At 45.0% G+C, this 17,253-nt stretch overlaps 2 protein-coding genes across 7 annotated transcripts in view; one reads left to right on the forward strand and one right to left on the reverse strand.

Moving 5' to 3' along the window:
* The window catches only part of nf1a (neurofibromin 1a), a gene marked incomplete at its 5' end in the record, with an annotated part of 78,789 nt that overhangs the window by 30,613 nt on the left and 30,923 nt on the right, over nucleotides 1–17,253 (reverse strand). For all 6 annotated transcript variants that reach the window (XM_080525617.1, XM_080525615.1, XM_080525614.1 and 3 more), the window contains 2 exons: nucleotides 16,442–16,552; nucleotides 16,713–16,859. In XM_080525617.1, the coding sequence (XP_080381743.1) occupies nucleotides 16,442–16,552; nucleotides 16,713–16,859 (258 nt within the window). The remainder of the gene's footprint in view (nucleotides 1–16,441; nucleotides 16,553–16,712; nucleotides 16,860–17,253) is intronic.
* Nucleotides 7,485–11,600, forward strand: omg (oligodendrocyte myelin glycoprotein; the record flags this gene model as incomplete). The annotated part of the gene is made up of 3 exons (XM_080526219.1): nucleotides 7,485–7,550; nucleotides 9,811–10,020; nucleotides 10,613–11,600. Exons 1-3 carry the CDS (start codon nucleotides 7,537–7,539, stop codon nucleotides 11,598–11,600), a joined length of 1,212 nt encoding a protein of 403 aa, XP_080382345.1. The 5' UTR covers nucleotides 7,485–7,536.

A 17,253-nucleotide genomic window follows, 5' to 3' on the forward strand; every position in this document is an offset into this window, starting at 1 on the left:
TTGCAATCACAGACTCAAGAGCAGGTGTCCACAAGAAACGTTCTCAGGTCATCTTGGTCTTCAATGGGTCCTTTGAGTACGAGAAACTTGGAGGACAGCCAATCTGCAAGTCATAGAGAAAACTCCACAGCAAGGATCACAACAAAGGGAGACAAGGATATCTCACCAACTATGATAAGCCAGGCCTTAGCAGGGCAAGAGACAGCCTCCATCGCACATAAGGCTGAATCTAGACCCTTTGAGTTGTCTACCAAAATGTGGGATTCCCAAACTCCCTCATTTAAACCAAACCAAAGAGCAAAGTTCCGAACAGGACCAGCTCTGACCACTCCTCAAATGTCACAGGCTAACAACACAATATTGGCACAGCCTGTACCAAACAGTGTCCAAACAGAGGTGACTCCTCTGTCCAGCACTCCATCACAAGCCCCAGTCAGAGCTTCCACCAATTTAAGCCCCACCAATCAAGGTCCAACAGGCCCATTGGAGCAGCTTCGTAATGCTACTACAGGGTCCACTCTGCCTGATTCTCCAGTTATGACCACCCCTCAAACTCCCATCTCCACTCAACCAACCACAACTACACCTGCTGAGGCGAGCTCCACAACTGCAGCCAATGCTACTGCTGGTGATAGTGGTATTGATATTTTCAAGCGCCACAGCACACCAATGGTCACCACAAAGAAACCAGTCGCCCCCAATACCACGACAAGAAGGAAACTAAAACTTCCACCGACAAAGACGGAAAACAAGAAGAAGCCTAAGAAGGGGAACCAAGGTACAGTGGTGGCTCTGTTGATTGGTGGGGCGCTGATGTTGATGATGGTGGGGTTCGGGGCCATCGTGGTGAGGACGCGGCGACTGAAGAAGAAGCAGCTGGAGAACACCGCCTGGGCAGGGGTCTCCCCATTCCTGGATGGTGGAGTCAACGACCACCCAATCGGGAGGGGGTCCAATCGGGTCTCTCTATCCAGCATCTTGCCCCAGCGGCTCTCCATGAGGCTGTCTTTGCTTCAGGACACTGACAAGATGGAGTACCAGATGGATGGCCTTCCAGCGGGGAGTACGTTCGGGAGAGAGGCAATAGCAGAGGAGGTTCATCCCAGCAACGGGACTGAGGAAAATATTGCTGAGGAAAATATGCAGACTCAGGAAGCTCCAGATGCAACCTTGCCTTCTCCAAAGACAACTGCCACAACCAACCATGACACTGATCCTCCTGCCTCTTTGCAGGATGTTGACCTAAGGCCAGACAACGAGGATGCTCCCCCTCCTTCGCCATTGGAAGATCCTTCGTCCTTGAAAGATGTTCCTTCACCCTTGTCAGATGTGGGCCCTACAGACAAACTCAGCCCTCCTTCAACAGATAGTGCAGATATGTCTATCTCCCCTCCCCCACTGTAACCGATTCTCTATGTGGTGACAAACATAACTAAACACAGGAAACCCGCGACTCCCCAACCCCATCCAGCAAAGGAAACCACTCACTCCAACGTCAGATGCCTATCACTGTTTCCGCTTCCTCTATGTATGGTATGCCTACCAACAAATATTAGATAGGTGGGCAGTTTGATGGCAAAAAAAAACAATGTACCGGTAACTGTTTCATGGACTATTCTACATACATTACATTTAATGTAATTGTCTTTTAAATGGTTTATTTTAACTTTTTAATTGTTATTTGAATGCACTTCTTTAATGTTGTTATGTAAAGCACTATGAGTTTGCATTCAGTTGTATGAATATGTGCTATATAAATACATTTGCCTTGCCTTACATGCACATTTGCTATAATCTGCATTTAAAACATGAGCTCATAATCCCTTGGTTTAGTACTTCTTGGCTATCAAATGTATAGAGAGAAAGCTTTTAACAAAAGCCTTGATTCAAGATAAAGTCCTGATACTTATTGATGCAAGCTAACCAATTCTGGGAAGTATAGCTATTGCATGCTACTGTACCATAATTGCTTTTCCTCCCTTGCATATTGATGGTGGTAAACATAAAGTGACAGAGGGCCTACATTTCAGCATCATTCTGTCATTGGTGAAAAAAGAGAAGGATGCACTGCTGAAATGTATATTGTGTGATCACCGATATCAATGATAAATCAATGATAAAATGACTGTGGAAGGAGGTAAAAAAGATGAAGAGAGAAATAATGTAAGAAAGAGAGAACGAGGGAGCAGGAAGTCTCTCAGTGGGGCAAGTCTGACACCGTTAGTGAGTGAGTTACTGCAGTGCTGCAGTCGCTCTCAGTGTCTTTCTGAACTGTGTGGCCATATATTAACAGTCGAGAATAGAGAAGCTACAGAAAGCAACAGGAAAAAGGCACACCCACGAATAGCACCTTTATCTCATCTGAGCAGAAACCACGGAAACGACAAGATCAAACTGCCAAAAAACAACAGACCATTTCTCCAATACAGATCTTCACACCTGCCATCGACTGTTAAAATGTTCATCATGTATTTAAGCAATAAAATGACTGTGAATTAATATCAGGAGTGAATGTGTGTACTACATTTGTGTGTGATAGAATACTTAAGCGGGGCTGAGTTTACAGGTAGCCTCATAGCACTAATGATAATCTGAAGTCCATTGCAGTCTACAGACGTTAAGAGGATCTACCTGCTTTCAGGATGCTCACCCCACAGTGCAAGCATACACTACGGCTCCAGGCCACTTGCTAAAGGCCAGACCATAATTCATCCTACTGGGTGGTGATTGAGGAGAGCATCATCCACCTACCCAGTTGCCACTGACCCCCCCCCCTCCTCCCTCCCCAAACTGACAAGACGCCAACCCCCAGCACCTGCTTTATCCTCCCTATAAAGCACGTCACCCGGAAGATACAGCCATCATAAATCCAAAGCGCTCTCTCTCTCTCACTAAACTCCCCAACCCTTCCATAAAGCCCCCTTAAGATAAATGCTCCAACTCCGTAGAGAAAACTATAAAACATACAACTGACAAATGATTGCAGAAGTGCTGCTGCAGATACAGTATGAAAGGAGAAGGGAGAGAGAAAGAAGTAGCAAAAACTTGGGCAGGACTATTTTGAACCCCATTTCACTCATTTGACATCTGCATTTCTGATGAGGCCAGCAAGTTACCAGCTCATGCCAATGTTGCCAGGGGCAACTGTCTGTAAGGTCAGCCCAAACTGAGGCCATGACTCACCCATCTAGTCAGCTCTTGTCCTTTTGCACTGCTGTGAGTTATTAATGAAGCTATTGTAGTTGTATAGTTTTTAGTTTGACTAAAATGTTCACTTTCACCTTTATTCTCTCGCCTTTATTCATGGGCAAGAATGCCTTTTCTTTTTTACAAAGTAAGTAAGTAAAACTTGTTTTTTTTATTTATATAGCACCCTTCCCAGCACGGATGCACAGGGTGCTTTACATACAAGAATAAAAAGATACGGAAAGTGCACATTTTTGAACATCAGTGATTAAAAACACAAACGGGACAACATAAACAAAACATAAACAGTACCAATAAGAAGGCTAAAATTGACTGCCGGCCTGTCTAAAAATATGTGTCTTTAGTTGGCGTTTAAAGATTAGTTCTGAGGGAGCGTCTCTCAGGTCAGGGGGGAGGGCGTTCCATAGTCTTGGGGCCGTCACCTCAAACGCTCTATCCCCCTAGTTTTTAGCCTAGTCCTGGGTACGACCAGGAGCTCCTGGTCAGAGGACCTCAGTGAGCGGGTGGATGAGTAGAGGTGGATGAGGTCCGAGATGTAGGCGGGGGCTTGGTCATGAAGTGCTCTGAAAGCGAACACCAGCACTTTAAAATGAATTCTGAGTTGTACCGGGAGCCAGTGCAGGGATGCTAGGATGGGGGTGATGTGGCATGATTTCTTGGACCTGGTGAGAAGCCTGGCAGCCGCGTTCTGGACCAGTTGAAGTTGTGCTACAGATGATTTGTTGAGACAGGTAAACAGTGAATTACAGTAATCTAATCTAGATGAGATAAATGCATGTACAGACAGTTCTAATTCAGAGTGGGATACAATGGACCGGAGCTTAGCAATGTTTCTGAGGTGAAAAAAACTGGTACGTGTCAGGGATTTCACATGTTTATCCAAATGCATGGGCTGGTCAAAAATAACACCCAGGGTTCTTAGATGAGGGGCGAACATTGTCTAGGTGCGTGGCTACTCTAGAGGAAATGTTTTCAGTGGCTACAATCAGTACTTCTGTTTTGGCTGCATTGAGTTGGAGAAAGTTGTCACATCACACATTTACCTTCATTCTTATAAGGCTGACCTAAACAGAGGCATTTTCAAGGTGTGAAACACCTGTGCAAATGCCCTGTTGCATCAACCTTTTCTTCATTGTTGAAGCAAAAGCAGAACTTTCCAGACAGATTTTTGTTTTGTTTTGTTGGGTAGACATAATATCTAATGATCTGTATCCGAGGTGAATTACACACACGATAGGTTTGGTATCAGAGGCTCTCACAGCTTATTGGTGTTACCACACTGGTGCTAACAAAGCTGATTGGTGTTGCCATGCAGAGTCTCACAATTCTGATTAATGTTGCCATGCTAGCTGGAGGCACTGCACAATTAAAGGACTTCCTTCCTGGTGTTTTACCACATTTGCTGGACAGTGTTAGTGTCAGTGTTATTCAATATTCATGCTGGCTAGTAGATCAATGATGTTGCCTGCTGTAGCATGGTAGCTTGCTTCAGTGCAGACTGAAATACACATAGCTCGCTCATGGCTAGTTACAGTACAGAGCAGCACTCATAACTGAATTGCCTTGCCTGAGATGCCAAGTCCTAACTTGCTTTTTGCCAGTATAGGACATACTTCTCTCCTGTGAAGTAGTGCCCTAACACTACTACTCTCTGTGTTTGTGTGTGTGTGTGTGTGTGTGTGTGTGTGTGTGTGTGTGTGTGTGTGTGTGTGTGCGTGTCCACGAGAAGCCCTAAACTTATGAGAGAGAGGAGTGTATCGTTGGCCAGAACACCTCTGCCAGGCTAAAATGAAAGAATGACTTCTTTTCAGAGCAGTGAAGAAGGAGAGAGAAAATCAGAGACAGAGCCACAAAACTATACAATATTCAAGTATAGATTTTCCTGATAATGTGCTTGCACAGTAATGTTAAAAGCTGATTTGGTGAAGTGGTGTGGAACCACAGGTTAGCATGTTCAAAAGCAAATACATAACTATATTGGTCATAGTGGAAATTGAAACATTTTATCAGTTACTTGCCAAACTATTACCGGTACTATTCTTCTAACATCTGCTCTTCAGATGGTGCCAGGTGTCAAGTATTTTGGTCTTTAAATTAAAGCCACTATCAGTCTGATGTCAATGATTTCTGATGGTCTTCTTTATATATTTTTAAGTTATTTAGTCCCACTCATATGTTTCATTGTTTTGGACCGATACAGTGAAGACAGACAGGAAAGTAAGGAGAAGAAGGGAGAGAGGGCATACAGTATCAGCAGGGCATGGGCCGGATTCGAACCAAGCCGACATGGTCATATGTGTGCACTGGAGACCCCGGTGCTAGACCACTGGACCATCCCAGGCCACATGATGATCTTCTGAAGAACAAAAAAATCTCACAGTTTTGATTAATTCAATAAAAACTACACATATACTTTTTTATTATTTATTTAGGTTATTATTTTATGTACTGACTGAACAAACAAAGTATTTAATATGATGCTGATATGTCCCCCTTAAAATAAGAAAAGATGTGGGGAAAAAAAGGCATGTATGGTTGTACTCTTGGATGACCACCAAAACTGACAAATACAAACCCCATTGATTTTATCGTTCTTGGATTTCAATAGTGCTGTGAACTTACTCAATATTATAGTAGGTGAATTTTCACAATTCCAAATGTGTTGTGTAGTTTCACTCATTAGCCATCTGTTGCTTTTTAAATAGGTTCATGGTCATTGCTACAGTAATGTACTGCAAATGTAAATTAAAAACACACTGGGATCTCACTAATGCTGCATATTCCTGGTGCCAGAATGCCCCCCGGTATGGACACAGTCATCATAAAACACAAGCCACTGGGCACAGGGCAGTTATTCCTTCCTATCACCATGGCTCAGCACATTCTGCCATGAGCTACTCTTCTAACAGACAGCTAGGGGGCTTCCTGCAGGCTGCCTGAATGGAGAAAGACCAGGAGGGGTGTGACGCAATAAATAAATACCAGGGAAATAAAGTGACACATTATATAATGAGTCGTAGATTGCCAAAATGGAGTAAGACCTGGAGGGTGTTATGGTATTTATTGTGCCAGGGAACTAAAGTGAAGCACATTGGTTGCACTGCTAATACATGCATTTGTGGCATACAGGAATTTAATTGGGGTCACTATCTTGACTCCCGAGGTTGACAAAAAGGACCATGCTTCATTTACCCACATTGTAATTATGCTACTTTTATTGTCTTGGTTATGCCATACCATGATGTCTAAACGACTTGCTGTGGGCTGTGAGAGCATCCAACCATTGCAGGTGCCAGATAGCTCCACTGTCAGGGGGCAGTGTGTGTGTGTGTGTGTGTGTGTGTGTGTGTGTGTGTGTGTGCGTGTGTGTGTGTGTGCGCGTGTGCGCGTGTGCTACGCATCCCATATGCATTCAGTCAGAACAAAGTCACCCTGCACCCTGTATGATCTACAGGGTTGCTGTTGCTTTAACAGTACAGCACAACAGAGCATACAGTTTACCATGGGAAAAGGTAGTGTGTAGTGGTATGAAAAAAAAATCATTGTGAGGACAAAGAGCAGTGTGTGTGTGTGTGTGTGTGTGGGGAAGTGGCACATATGATGTTATGTGAAAGTTGAACACAGCAAGCCACTTATGTTCAATGCCAAAATAAGTATGCAAGTGTTTAACAAAGAGCAAGGGGGATGAGAGACAGAGAGAGAATTGCTTTTGTCGAGCGCACGGATCTTGATTATAAAAAGATTTGAGTCAGCAGCCCCCCCACCCCTCCCCCGCCTCATCAGCAGCAGAAGGGGCCGGCTCTGTGCTGCATTTCTCCATCCCTCTTTGCCTCTCTCTCTCTCGCTCTCTCTCTCGCTCTCTCTCTCTCTCTTCTCTTCCCCTTGCAGTGCGCATCGGGAGCCTGCAGAGGAGCGGTGGAGGCTGGCGCTATTGGGGGCACCCTGCTCTGCCATGCCAGGACCAGGACAACGCTACAACCCAGGAGAGGGCTGAGAGAGAGAGAGAGAGAACGAGAAGCTGACTACTAAAGCCCAGCGCCAACACAGCACTACAGACAGCGAGAGGGAGGGAGAGAGGAGGAGGAGGGAAAAAGGACCACCTTCACCACATAAGGAGAAAAAGCAAGGAAAAAGAAGGGTGAGAGAGGATGTGAAAGAGAGAAAAATACTCAGAGAGCATGCGCAAAATCGAGAGAGCAAAAAAGACAAGCGCCCAAGAGTAATAAGGGCAACTGCTCCAGAAGACGGAAAAAGAGGGAAGAGAGCAAGAGAAAGGTGGCAGAGGGAAGGAGAGAAAGAAGAAAGAGTGAGAGATGACTGTCTAACGTGATGGAGAGGATCAGGTGAGTGATTTATGGCACCGAAAGAAAAACAGCGCAAGAGTGCAAACACATGCACACATGGCAGCACACACACAAACACACACACACAGACACACAGACACACACCACACAGACACACACACACGTGCCAATTTACAGAGCAGTGATGTATTTGATTCTGGACCACATTAGTCAGTAGACTGCAGCAAGGCTATTTATCTTTGTCTGTCTGGCTCCTCATTACAAACCTACTGTATGCCTACTGTATATAAATAGAAATCTCTATTTGGTATTCTATTATCCGCGGAACAAATCAGGTCCTTGGGGGAAAATGACTCCATGTCTATTTAGACGCAACACATTTGTGTTGTATAATTGAATACACTCAATTACGAAACAAAGGGGAGGGGAGGTTGCTGGATTTCTGGTCTCAAATTGTCCTTTACTGACTAGATCAAAACCTATGCTGATATTTCAGGTATGCCATTATTGCTTTGCATAAAAAAACACAGTTGACATGTCAAGTTTGTATTGTGCCCAAACATTATGCTAGTTTGTCAGGAATATCATTCATAATCAATAGAAACTGGACCATGTAATGGTATTAACCTGCGACACAGACACACACAGACACACACACAGACACACACACACGTCCTCAGATGCCCCATGAGTGCCAGAAGACAGGGTGCAGGGACAGGGACGACAGGACACGACCGTGTATCTGTGTGTGTGTGTGTGTGTGTGTGTGTGTGTATGTGTGTGTATGTGTGTGTGTGTGTGTGTGTGTTTGTGCACCACCCTAAATGAATTCAGCTGGTGCTCACTGCAGTATTTTTGAGCTCCCTACCCCGCTGGCAGAGCTTCAAGCCTGCCGGCAGACAGACCGACTGGGGTCCTGGTGAACTGCATCAAGGCTATTAGAGGTATCAGTCTGACCCTCATCCTTGGGAGAAAGCACTTTGTCTAGCGGACACTGTCACAATGTCAGAGGGCTGCCAATGACATGTGTGAATGGGGATTATTGCAGGTAGAGAGGGGAGGAGAGGAGGAGAGGGGTAGAGAGGAGAGGAGAGGAGAGGAGAGGAGAGGAGAGGAGAGGAGAGGAGAGGAGAGGAGAGGAGAGGAATGTTAAATGTTGTTAAATGATGTGCTTAAAGTATGATTGACTAGTTCCAGTGTTAGACATGTCTCACTGCAGGCTGGGGCACATACAGTATGAGTGTCATTTATCAGCCTGTTCCGTCCGACGCGGGCTCAAAGTGTGCAGTGTTTCAGTGCTGTGCACTGCTATTCATTACCTTCTATCCCCCATCTGTGATGCTGTTGCTATGCAATCCAGTCACAGGACAGCAGACCCCATCACAAATAGCCTTTTCCTTCAGAAAATCTGTCACGATTAGATTTGGATAAAGAATGTTTGAATAGGGGGTCTAGATATGTAAACTGACAATAGGTATATTAATCCTGATTATCTGGAACTCCTCCTAGCTTGACCTCCCATCTGTGCTGGTAGTCCCATATGAGCATCATTTGAAGTTATCTGATATCATGGTTGTGTGGTAAATAAAGATGACTTAACTTGACCCTCTGTGGCTCAGTTGGTAGAGCCTGGCACTAACAATGCTTAGGTTGTGGGTTTGATTCCCGCTGGGACCATATATACTGAAGTGTATGCACTCATTGCAAAGTAAGTCGTATTGGATAAAAGCGTCAGCTAAATGGCATATGTATTGGGCTCTGGGCTAAATTAGTTGACCAGGAATGGGTCAGAATTGTTGCTGTCCAGTAAACTGCACTAGTATGTGAGAAATAGTTAGCAAGGACTGCATTTAAGTGTTCTAGAGCTAATCAGCGATGGCTGTGTATTCCATTTGAGCATAACATTTAAGCAGTTAGAAGATCCGGAATATTCCCAGGATTTAAGCATTGTCCTTTAATTTGAGCTTCTACATTAGTCACTTAGGGAGCACCAGTGTTGGTATATTTTGCAGTTGTACTTTATTTTTCCTATTAATAAAAGAAAATATGGGACCTATGGGATAGAGCTGGACTGAGCACAAATGAAATGGATAGACAATGTTTTGATCCTGTTGTATCTTCTTCCCTCAGACATTTTCCAAAGCTCTACTACATTTCAGAAATAGGAGAAACAGAGCAGTTGACTTCACCATCTGACCCACCACGCTCTAGCTATAAAACATTGATTAGCATTATAGCAGACAATCTTTGGCAATACTTGCTCTCATGGGCTTCTCATTGTGTTCTCTCTATCCCTTAGAGCTCTAGCCATGCCCCCTCGCGCCCCGCTGGCCTGCCTGCTCCTGCTGCTACTGTCGGGGGTCCTGGGGGGGTTGGTGCTGTCCATCTGCCCCTCTGTGTGCTCCTGTAGTCGGGGTCACCGTGTGGTAGACTGCTCCTCGCGGGGCCTCACCCAGCTACCCCCTGGTCTGCAGCACAACATCCGCTCGCTAAACCTCTCCCACAACAGGTACTGTCTCTGGAGCTACCAGGTGAAGCTCAGAAGTCTTTCCTCGATTCGACATGTCCTCTGTCTTCACCTTCTTCTCCAAAAAGCATTGCAGATCTGAGGTTCTTCCTCCCCTGGACCATCTCCTCCAATGGGTGTCGGGGGGAAGGCGAGGTCAGAGGATACTAGAAATCAAGGAAAGTCTTTTGAGATTCACCCCGTCTTTGAGGGGGTTGACTCTCTCTGAGAAGGAGCAGGCCTATAACCCCAATCCTTACAAAAGTCAGAGGAAGGGTAGGGTTAAAGGACTATAACAACTGATACAGGATTAGAAATTGTCATCCCGTCTCATGTTTGAGATTGAGAGTAGGGTAGTCTAACCCTAGATCTGTGTTAGGGGGCAACTTCTGCCTCAAGCTCATAGGTCTGCTCCATTTCAGAGTTCAGAAAATGTTGATTTGTTTAATGTATTTCTTATCCTAATCTTATCCCTATTTCTTTGTGTGTGCTTTGGAATGGCCCTGTGGTTGACCAGGGAGTTCAAAGATTTTTTTAAAATAATACATGTATTTTTTTAAAGAAGCTCATCTCTAAATAAATCTCTCCTATACAGCTTGCATGGCCTGGACGGCCAGCTTAGCCACTATGCCCACCTGCGCACCCTGGACCTGTCCTACAACAACATGGGCCGTCTGCCCTCTGCTCTGCCTCGCGCCCTCTGGGACATCCGGGTGGCCGGCAACCAGCTCCGCTCCCTGGACAAGAACGACACGGCCTACCACTGGAACCTGAGGGTCCTGGACCTGTCTGCCAACGAGCTGGAGAGGGTGGTCTTCATCAACAACACCCTGCCCAGCCTCCACGCGCTTAACTTGAGTCATAATAGGTTTTGGACCGTGCCCACCAACATGCCTCATAATCTGGAGACTGTGGATTTGTCACACAACTATCTGGTCCAGGTCTTGCCAGGGTCCTTGGATCGGCTGCCCAGGCTGGCGCGGTTCTACCTGCACGCCAACCGCTTCACCTGGGTGGCAGAGGGGGTGTTCGATCGGTTGAGTGGCCTTGAACTGTTGACCCTTGGGGATAATCCTTGGGCTTGCGAGGAGGAGGAGAATATCACACAGCTGCTGAAATGGGCTGAGAACACCCGTACCGCCGTCTTGGGCTGCCCCTGTTACACCAGGCCAACCTGTGGGCAGGCCCATCTGGCCACTCCAGGGGGGGAGTGGCACTTTGCGTCCTACACAGAGCCCCCGCTAGGGGCTGATGCACGTGAGCTGGGGCGCCGAGGCCCACCTGATGGGGTGGCAGTCATCACATCCGGGTACCTGGCCAAGTCTGCGCTGTTAGAGCCGGGGATGTATGGAGGAGAGAGAGGGGGCGCCAACGGCTCTGGAGAGCAGTCTCTGCTAGCCTGGACTTCTACACCGTTGTATGGCACCTCCACACACACAAGCACAACCGGGCGCCCGCGCTCCGTCACCAAGAGAGCCAACACGGGAAGCGTACGGAGCGCAGGCCGCAGACTCCAGAGGCAGATTCCACACGCTGTTGCCTTGAACCTTTTAGTCATGGTAGCTGCCTTCAAAGCCTTGTAAACCCACCTTGACTTTATCCATTACCAGGGTTACCAAGGCTCGATGGATTTTCAAAAAAAGAGAAACCCAATGTCCGACCCAGAATGATAAGGGAGAGTTCTAGCTAGCTCTGTCAGTTTTCAGTTTGATTAATTGTTTAAAAAAAAAAAAAAAAGTTTAGACTGTTACTGCCTACAATGAATATCATCATGTCTATTCTCTCTCATCTTGACAAGTTGACCACCATCTTCAGAACATAGCTGAAGTGCTGTATGGCTATATCTCCTTAAACTCATATACAAATATCTAGACGAATGTATACACATACATTAATAATAATACTCTATTGGTGTGAAAAATTGAATGCTCAACTCTCTGTATATTGCTTGTCTATTGACAGATGCTGCTGCCTTTTATGGTTTATATGATATAAAGAACGACAAAGAGAACTCTTGGAATGCATTCACATGTGGTGTGGGTGGAGTTTATGGCCTAAGGTAACTCATTCTCCGAAATTGGCATAACATCATGAGTTGGATGGTGATCTAATAGGAGGATCTTTGGTAAATGCTAAATGGATTGTCTCTGACACACACGCGCACGCGCGCACACACACACACACACACACACAGACACAGACACAGACACAGACACAGACACAGACACAGACACAGACACAGACACAGACACAGACACAGACACAGACACAGACACAGACACAGACACAGACACACACACACACACAGACACAGACACAGACACAGACACAGACACAGACACAGACACAGACACAGACACAGACACACACACACACACACACACAGACACAGACACACACACACACACACCAAACATTCATTGACATGAATGACAAATGAAAGCAAAATGATCACACAAGCCATCATACATCTCATTGATAAACACGGTCCTATCAATGTCCATCAAGATGTCCACATCATCCTTTCCTTTTCTCAGCCAATGTGTTTTCTGTATATCATAATCCCAGGCAACTGTAATCAGCACACTTTCTGGCCTACCAGAAATTGATGCCGAGAATAGAGTAGAGCTTTTCTTTCTCCACCATTTGAGACCAGAGGATGTCCCCTCCCCCTCCCCCTCCCTCTCCCTCTCCCTCTCCCTCTCCCTCTGCACGCACGCACGCACGGCGAGGGTAAGCTTCCTCCTTTTCAGCTGAGCTGGAACTAAAAGGCTATGTTATGTAGCTTGGGGAGGCTGTTGTACCTGAATGCACAGTCAATAGGCCTGCTCCCCCAGTGGCCTGTTAGACGTCAACACAGTCTCCTCCAATCCCTTACAGCTGAGCAGTCAGCAGAGACGTGTTCCATTCCCTACCACCCGGTGGCGCAATCACCAAACTTTGACAATCTGGTAGGTGCCATCTTCCATCAGAGTGGGAGTTGCCCCACTGATAGTGGGTCAGACTTTTAAACAATAAAATACAAATGATCCACTCGGATGGTTGGATAGGAGATCTGGTCCAAGTAAGCCCCTCCCTCCTGTCGTGTGTGATGTCATAGTCACAATCCAATAAGAGGGGCAGTCGCAGAGTCAGAGTCGTTGAGGGCTGCTTCACGACAGACCACACACACACATCCGAAAAAACAGGTGAGTGAAAATAACGCAAATGAAGAACATGCAAAAGATAAGACAAGACTAAAACTAGCATTTATGTTGTGTAGAGTTGGCCTGCAAGTATGTATGAGGCCATACAGATAGTAAATGCCTGGCGCTACGACACTAAAGCAGTGTACCAGTGAGAACTCAACCAGCATTAGCATATTCCGAATAATAACAACTGTCACTATTATGACTGTTAAGTCATGCCTGCAATATAGCGCACAGGGATTACACCTGAGAAATGGATGGCTTCACGCTGCCTAGTAAACATGGGGACTGAGGAAGAGAATAGAGATAGAGGCTGATCCAAGACTGTGTGGTAACAAGAGCCAAGCTCTTCCTGTAGGTAGTATTACCCTGAGTTTTATGGCTGCTGGCTATACCCCTAAAGAGAAACGCTTACTAATCATTTTCACCTGAATGCTTTGCACTGCTGTTTCCAGATACAAAGTGTAGGTCTATTCTGAGGGCCCAGTGATCAGCATTGCAGACACCAACATGAGAATGAGGCAATTAGAATTTTACAAGCTAATCCTCACAGAATGTATACATTAAGGTTGAAGAAGAGTAAATGAAGGCCTTTACCCCTGTTTGAACACAAACGTGTGTGTGTGTGTGTGTGTGTGTGTGTGTGTGTGTGTGTGTGTGTACGCTGCAAGCTTCTTCTCAGATCAAGCAGCAGCAAGTCACCATGTATCCTCACCAGAAGATGATGATTCTGACGCTCCTAACAGTGATGATTCTGACGCTAACTCAAGCAATGAATTCTACTGCTCAAGCAATGACTTCTACTGCTCAAGCAATGACTACTACTGCTTATAACAGCACAGCTGATTTGTCCCCCTTCACTCCACTCAACCTCCTGCTGCTGTCTTTGATCTCCATAGTGGTCCAGCGCTTCGCCTCGGGATAGACTGAGCATGGAGAGACCCCTACAGATGCCTTCAAGAAGAGTTAGAAAATAAATACTAAGCCAGGTCTGATACAGTACTCACTAGGCGGGTGCCAGCTAGGACTTGGCAGCTGATGCATATTTGTGTAACCTGTGTAGATTCTATGGAAATCACCCAGGGGTCTGGCTGAGACCGCAACTGCCACTGGTGCATATGCTCAGGTGTGAATGTGTCTCTTGTGTCTCTTAAATAACGAATGAATATATACTAAAGAATGGAAATAATATTGAAATTAATAAACTGTTTCAAAATTCAAGAGAATCAGCTCTCAGTCATTTCATTTAGATTATTTTCTATACTTGCTCATTGAATAAGTGTTCAACCAGAACTAAGTCAATTGACGTGCTTTGGTTCACTAGCATTCAGATACAGCTTATGAACATTGAGGAGGGAAAGATTGCACTTCTTGGACATGATATAGGGGGCGGCGGTAGCCTAGGAGCCTAGTAGGCTGGCTAGCAATCGGAAGGTCGCTGGTTCGGTTGACCTCTGCTAGGGCTGCACGATTTGGGCAAAAAATCGAATTGCGATTATTTGGACAGATATCGCGATTGCGATTAATTTGCGATTATTATTTTTTTAAATAGCAAAAAAAAAAAAAAAGGGAGTGTTTGTAAAGTGTGGCCATATCTCCGGCTAGGAAGGTCGTATCAACGTGCAGTTTGTTTGTACGTCTTCAGGGGACTTAGAGGCTCCCTCCTCTAGCACCCCCACAGCCCGAGCTACGAGTGAAAGAACTAAACTTGCATTGGGTTGCTTTAAAGTTGGGTTGCTTTAAAATCAAGCTTCAGATTAAAACATGTGATGGAGCATTACTAACCTGACTCAGGTGGTTTGTTTCACACAACCATCTAGGAAAGCTTAATTGGAAGCTGTTTGGAAAAGGGCAGGTACTTTCAAAAAATACTTGGCAGGTGATTGGATGAATCTGTCTATCACCTATTTTCAGAGAGCATTACCACATGATACCATCAAACTATTAACTGCTCTAATTCTAATGCAAGGATGAGAACTTAAAAGATATGAATTGTATATATGATAACCTCATCTCATCTAGACAGGTGGCTACTTTCTAAGATGATCCAGCTATTAAAATGATCATTTGGGGATACACTGTGACTATAACTGAAAGGACCACATCTAGATGACTCGGTCAACAGTCGAACTGATGAATGATAGAATGGTGGTCTCTGACTATGGAGCACAGACACACGTCACCTTGACTTAGGAATCTGTGACATACTTCAGCCCAAGGCTAGGCTAGGCTAACCTCTGCGTCTTTAAAGCCGGCTGGTATGAACGAATGGTATGAGGTTATGCATACAGGACACATTCATGTTTGACAACAGAACAGTTAACTTCCATGTATCCATAAGCCTGCTATACTATATAAACACCAACCCGCAGGTTGCTGAGACTGTCAACTCTGTGTCTGTACTTTAACGCCGGGTTAGCATGAGTAGCTAAGCTAAGCTACCGTCTCGAAGACTACAAGTTAGCTAAGCTAAGTTTAAGGCTGGACTAACAGCACCGACATGCACTTGGCTGGTACAGTTAGTATAGTGAAATTGTACACTTACCTGTAGCAATTATAACATACTAACGTTTATCATACGTCCAGTAAGCCATGTGGTGTCTAATTGTCTCCGTTACGTTAGGCCAAAGTCTCATAATAATTGGACTGACTGTCGTGACACAACCTATGCCTGCGTTCGTAAATTCGCTCTGAGAGCGCCGGGTTCAAAGTCATAAAGAGACCAAGTAATTTGATTGGACAAGAGGCATTCCATGAGTGCTGATCAAATTTCCAAAAGAGGTTTTAATCTCAATGTGACTTCCTGGTAAGTAAAAAAAAAAAAAAAAAATCGCAGGCAAATCGCAGGCTTTGCGATTAGCTAATCGCATCATTTCAAATCGCGATTTCGATTTAAAATCGATTAATCGTGCAGCCCTAACCTCTGCTTAGAACTCTATGTGGTCAACAGAGCCTGATTAGAGATATGAATGTCACCACCTGTATACTAACTGCAGTACCAGTCTGTGTATGATGGTGAGATCAACTCAACAAGATAAACCATAAAACAAATCTCATCCAGTGACAATGGGTAGTGGTGGGTCAAATTAGAGTGTAGCTACATTATGGTAAATGCATTTACATAAATTAAGTAAATGTTACCATTCATCTCTCTGTCCACCAACAACCTCATAATAATCCCAACATGGAGGGTTTACAAGATGAAGAAATGACACCATTGGAAACCAAACTCTTACCTGCGAGCCACATAGTAGAACACAGGGTTGCCATTCTTTGAGGTGCCAGCCTGGTAGAAAATGTTAAGGGTCTTCAAAGCTTTGAACTCATCTTTCTCATGGACCTGGTGTCTAAAGGGAGAATATACAGTAGGATGGGTATGAGAAGACTTAAGACGCTGGTTCACCTACACTGACTTGCTGTTAGCATTATTTGAGTCTTACAACATTTCAAACATAATTAAACACAATTTTTAAAAAGCACCAGTTAAAATCTTACACAGACACTGACCTGGTCATGAACTCCTCGAACTTGGAGCTGGTGAGGTTGAGGCTGGACCAGTGGGTGTCTGCCACAGGCTTGTGCTCGGGAGGCCCCAGGTAGGCCAGCAGGGTGGCCATCTTGTCGAAGGGCCGTCTGCCTACCGCCTTGTGGTCCCTTCAGAGGAAGGGGGAGAAGAGAGAGAGAGAAGGAAGGGTCAAAAGGGTATTCCAGGCTATGGGAGTTGACAACTGCAAAATGAAGCTTATCTAAAGGCGGGATGCTAAGAGTAATTTCAGGACAGTCTGTAAAAGATTCTCATTCACTGTATGATGTACTAGCCAGTCAGTGTGGAATCTCACCTGAGAGCTTAGTCATGTGAAAAAAAACTAGGACACTCCATATGTAGTTATTTTTTAAGAAATATGGTCATATCAATATTTTATCTTCTTTCAAACAATATCTATAGATAAAGGTGACATAATTGATCCAAAAACTATTAAAATGTAACGTTATCATTTATTTAAGGAAAAATTAACATGGATGTCAATTCCTACTGAGGAAAACGTTA

Source organism: Nansenia antarctica (assembly GCF_963989245.1).
Source record: "Nansenia antarctica genome assembly, chromosome: 3".
Lineage (NCBI taxonomy): Eukaryota > Metazoa > Chordata > Actinopteri > Argentiniformes > Microstomatidae > Nansenia > Nansenia antarctica.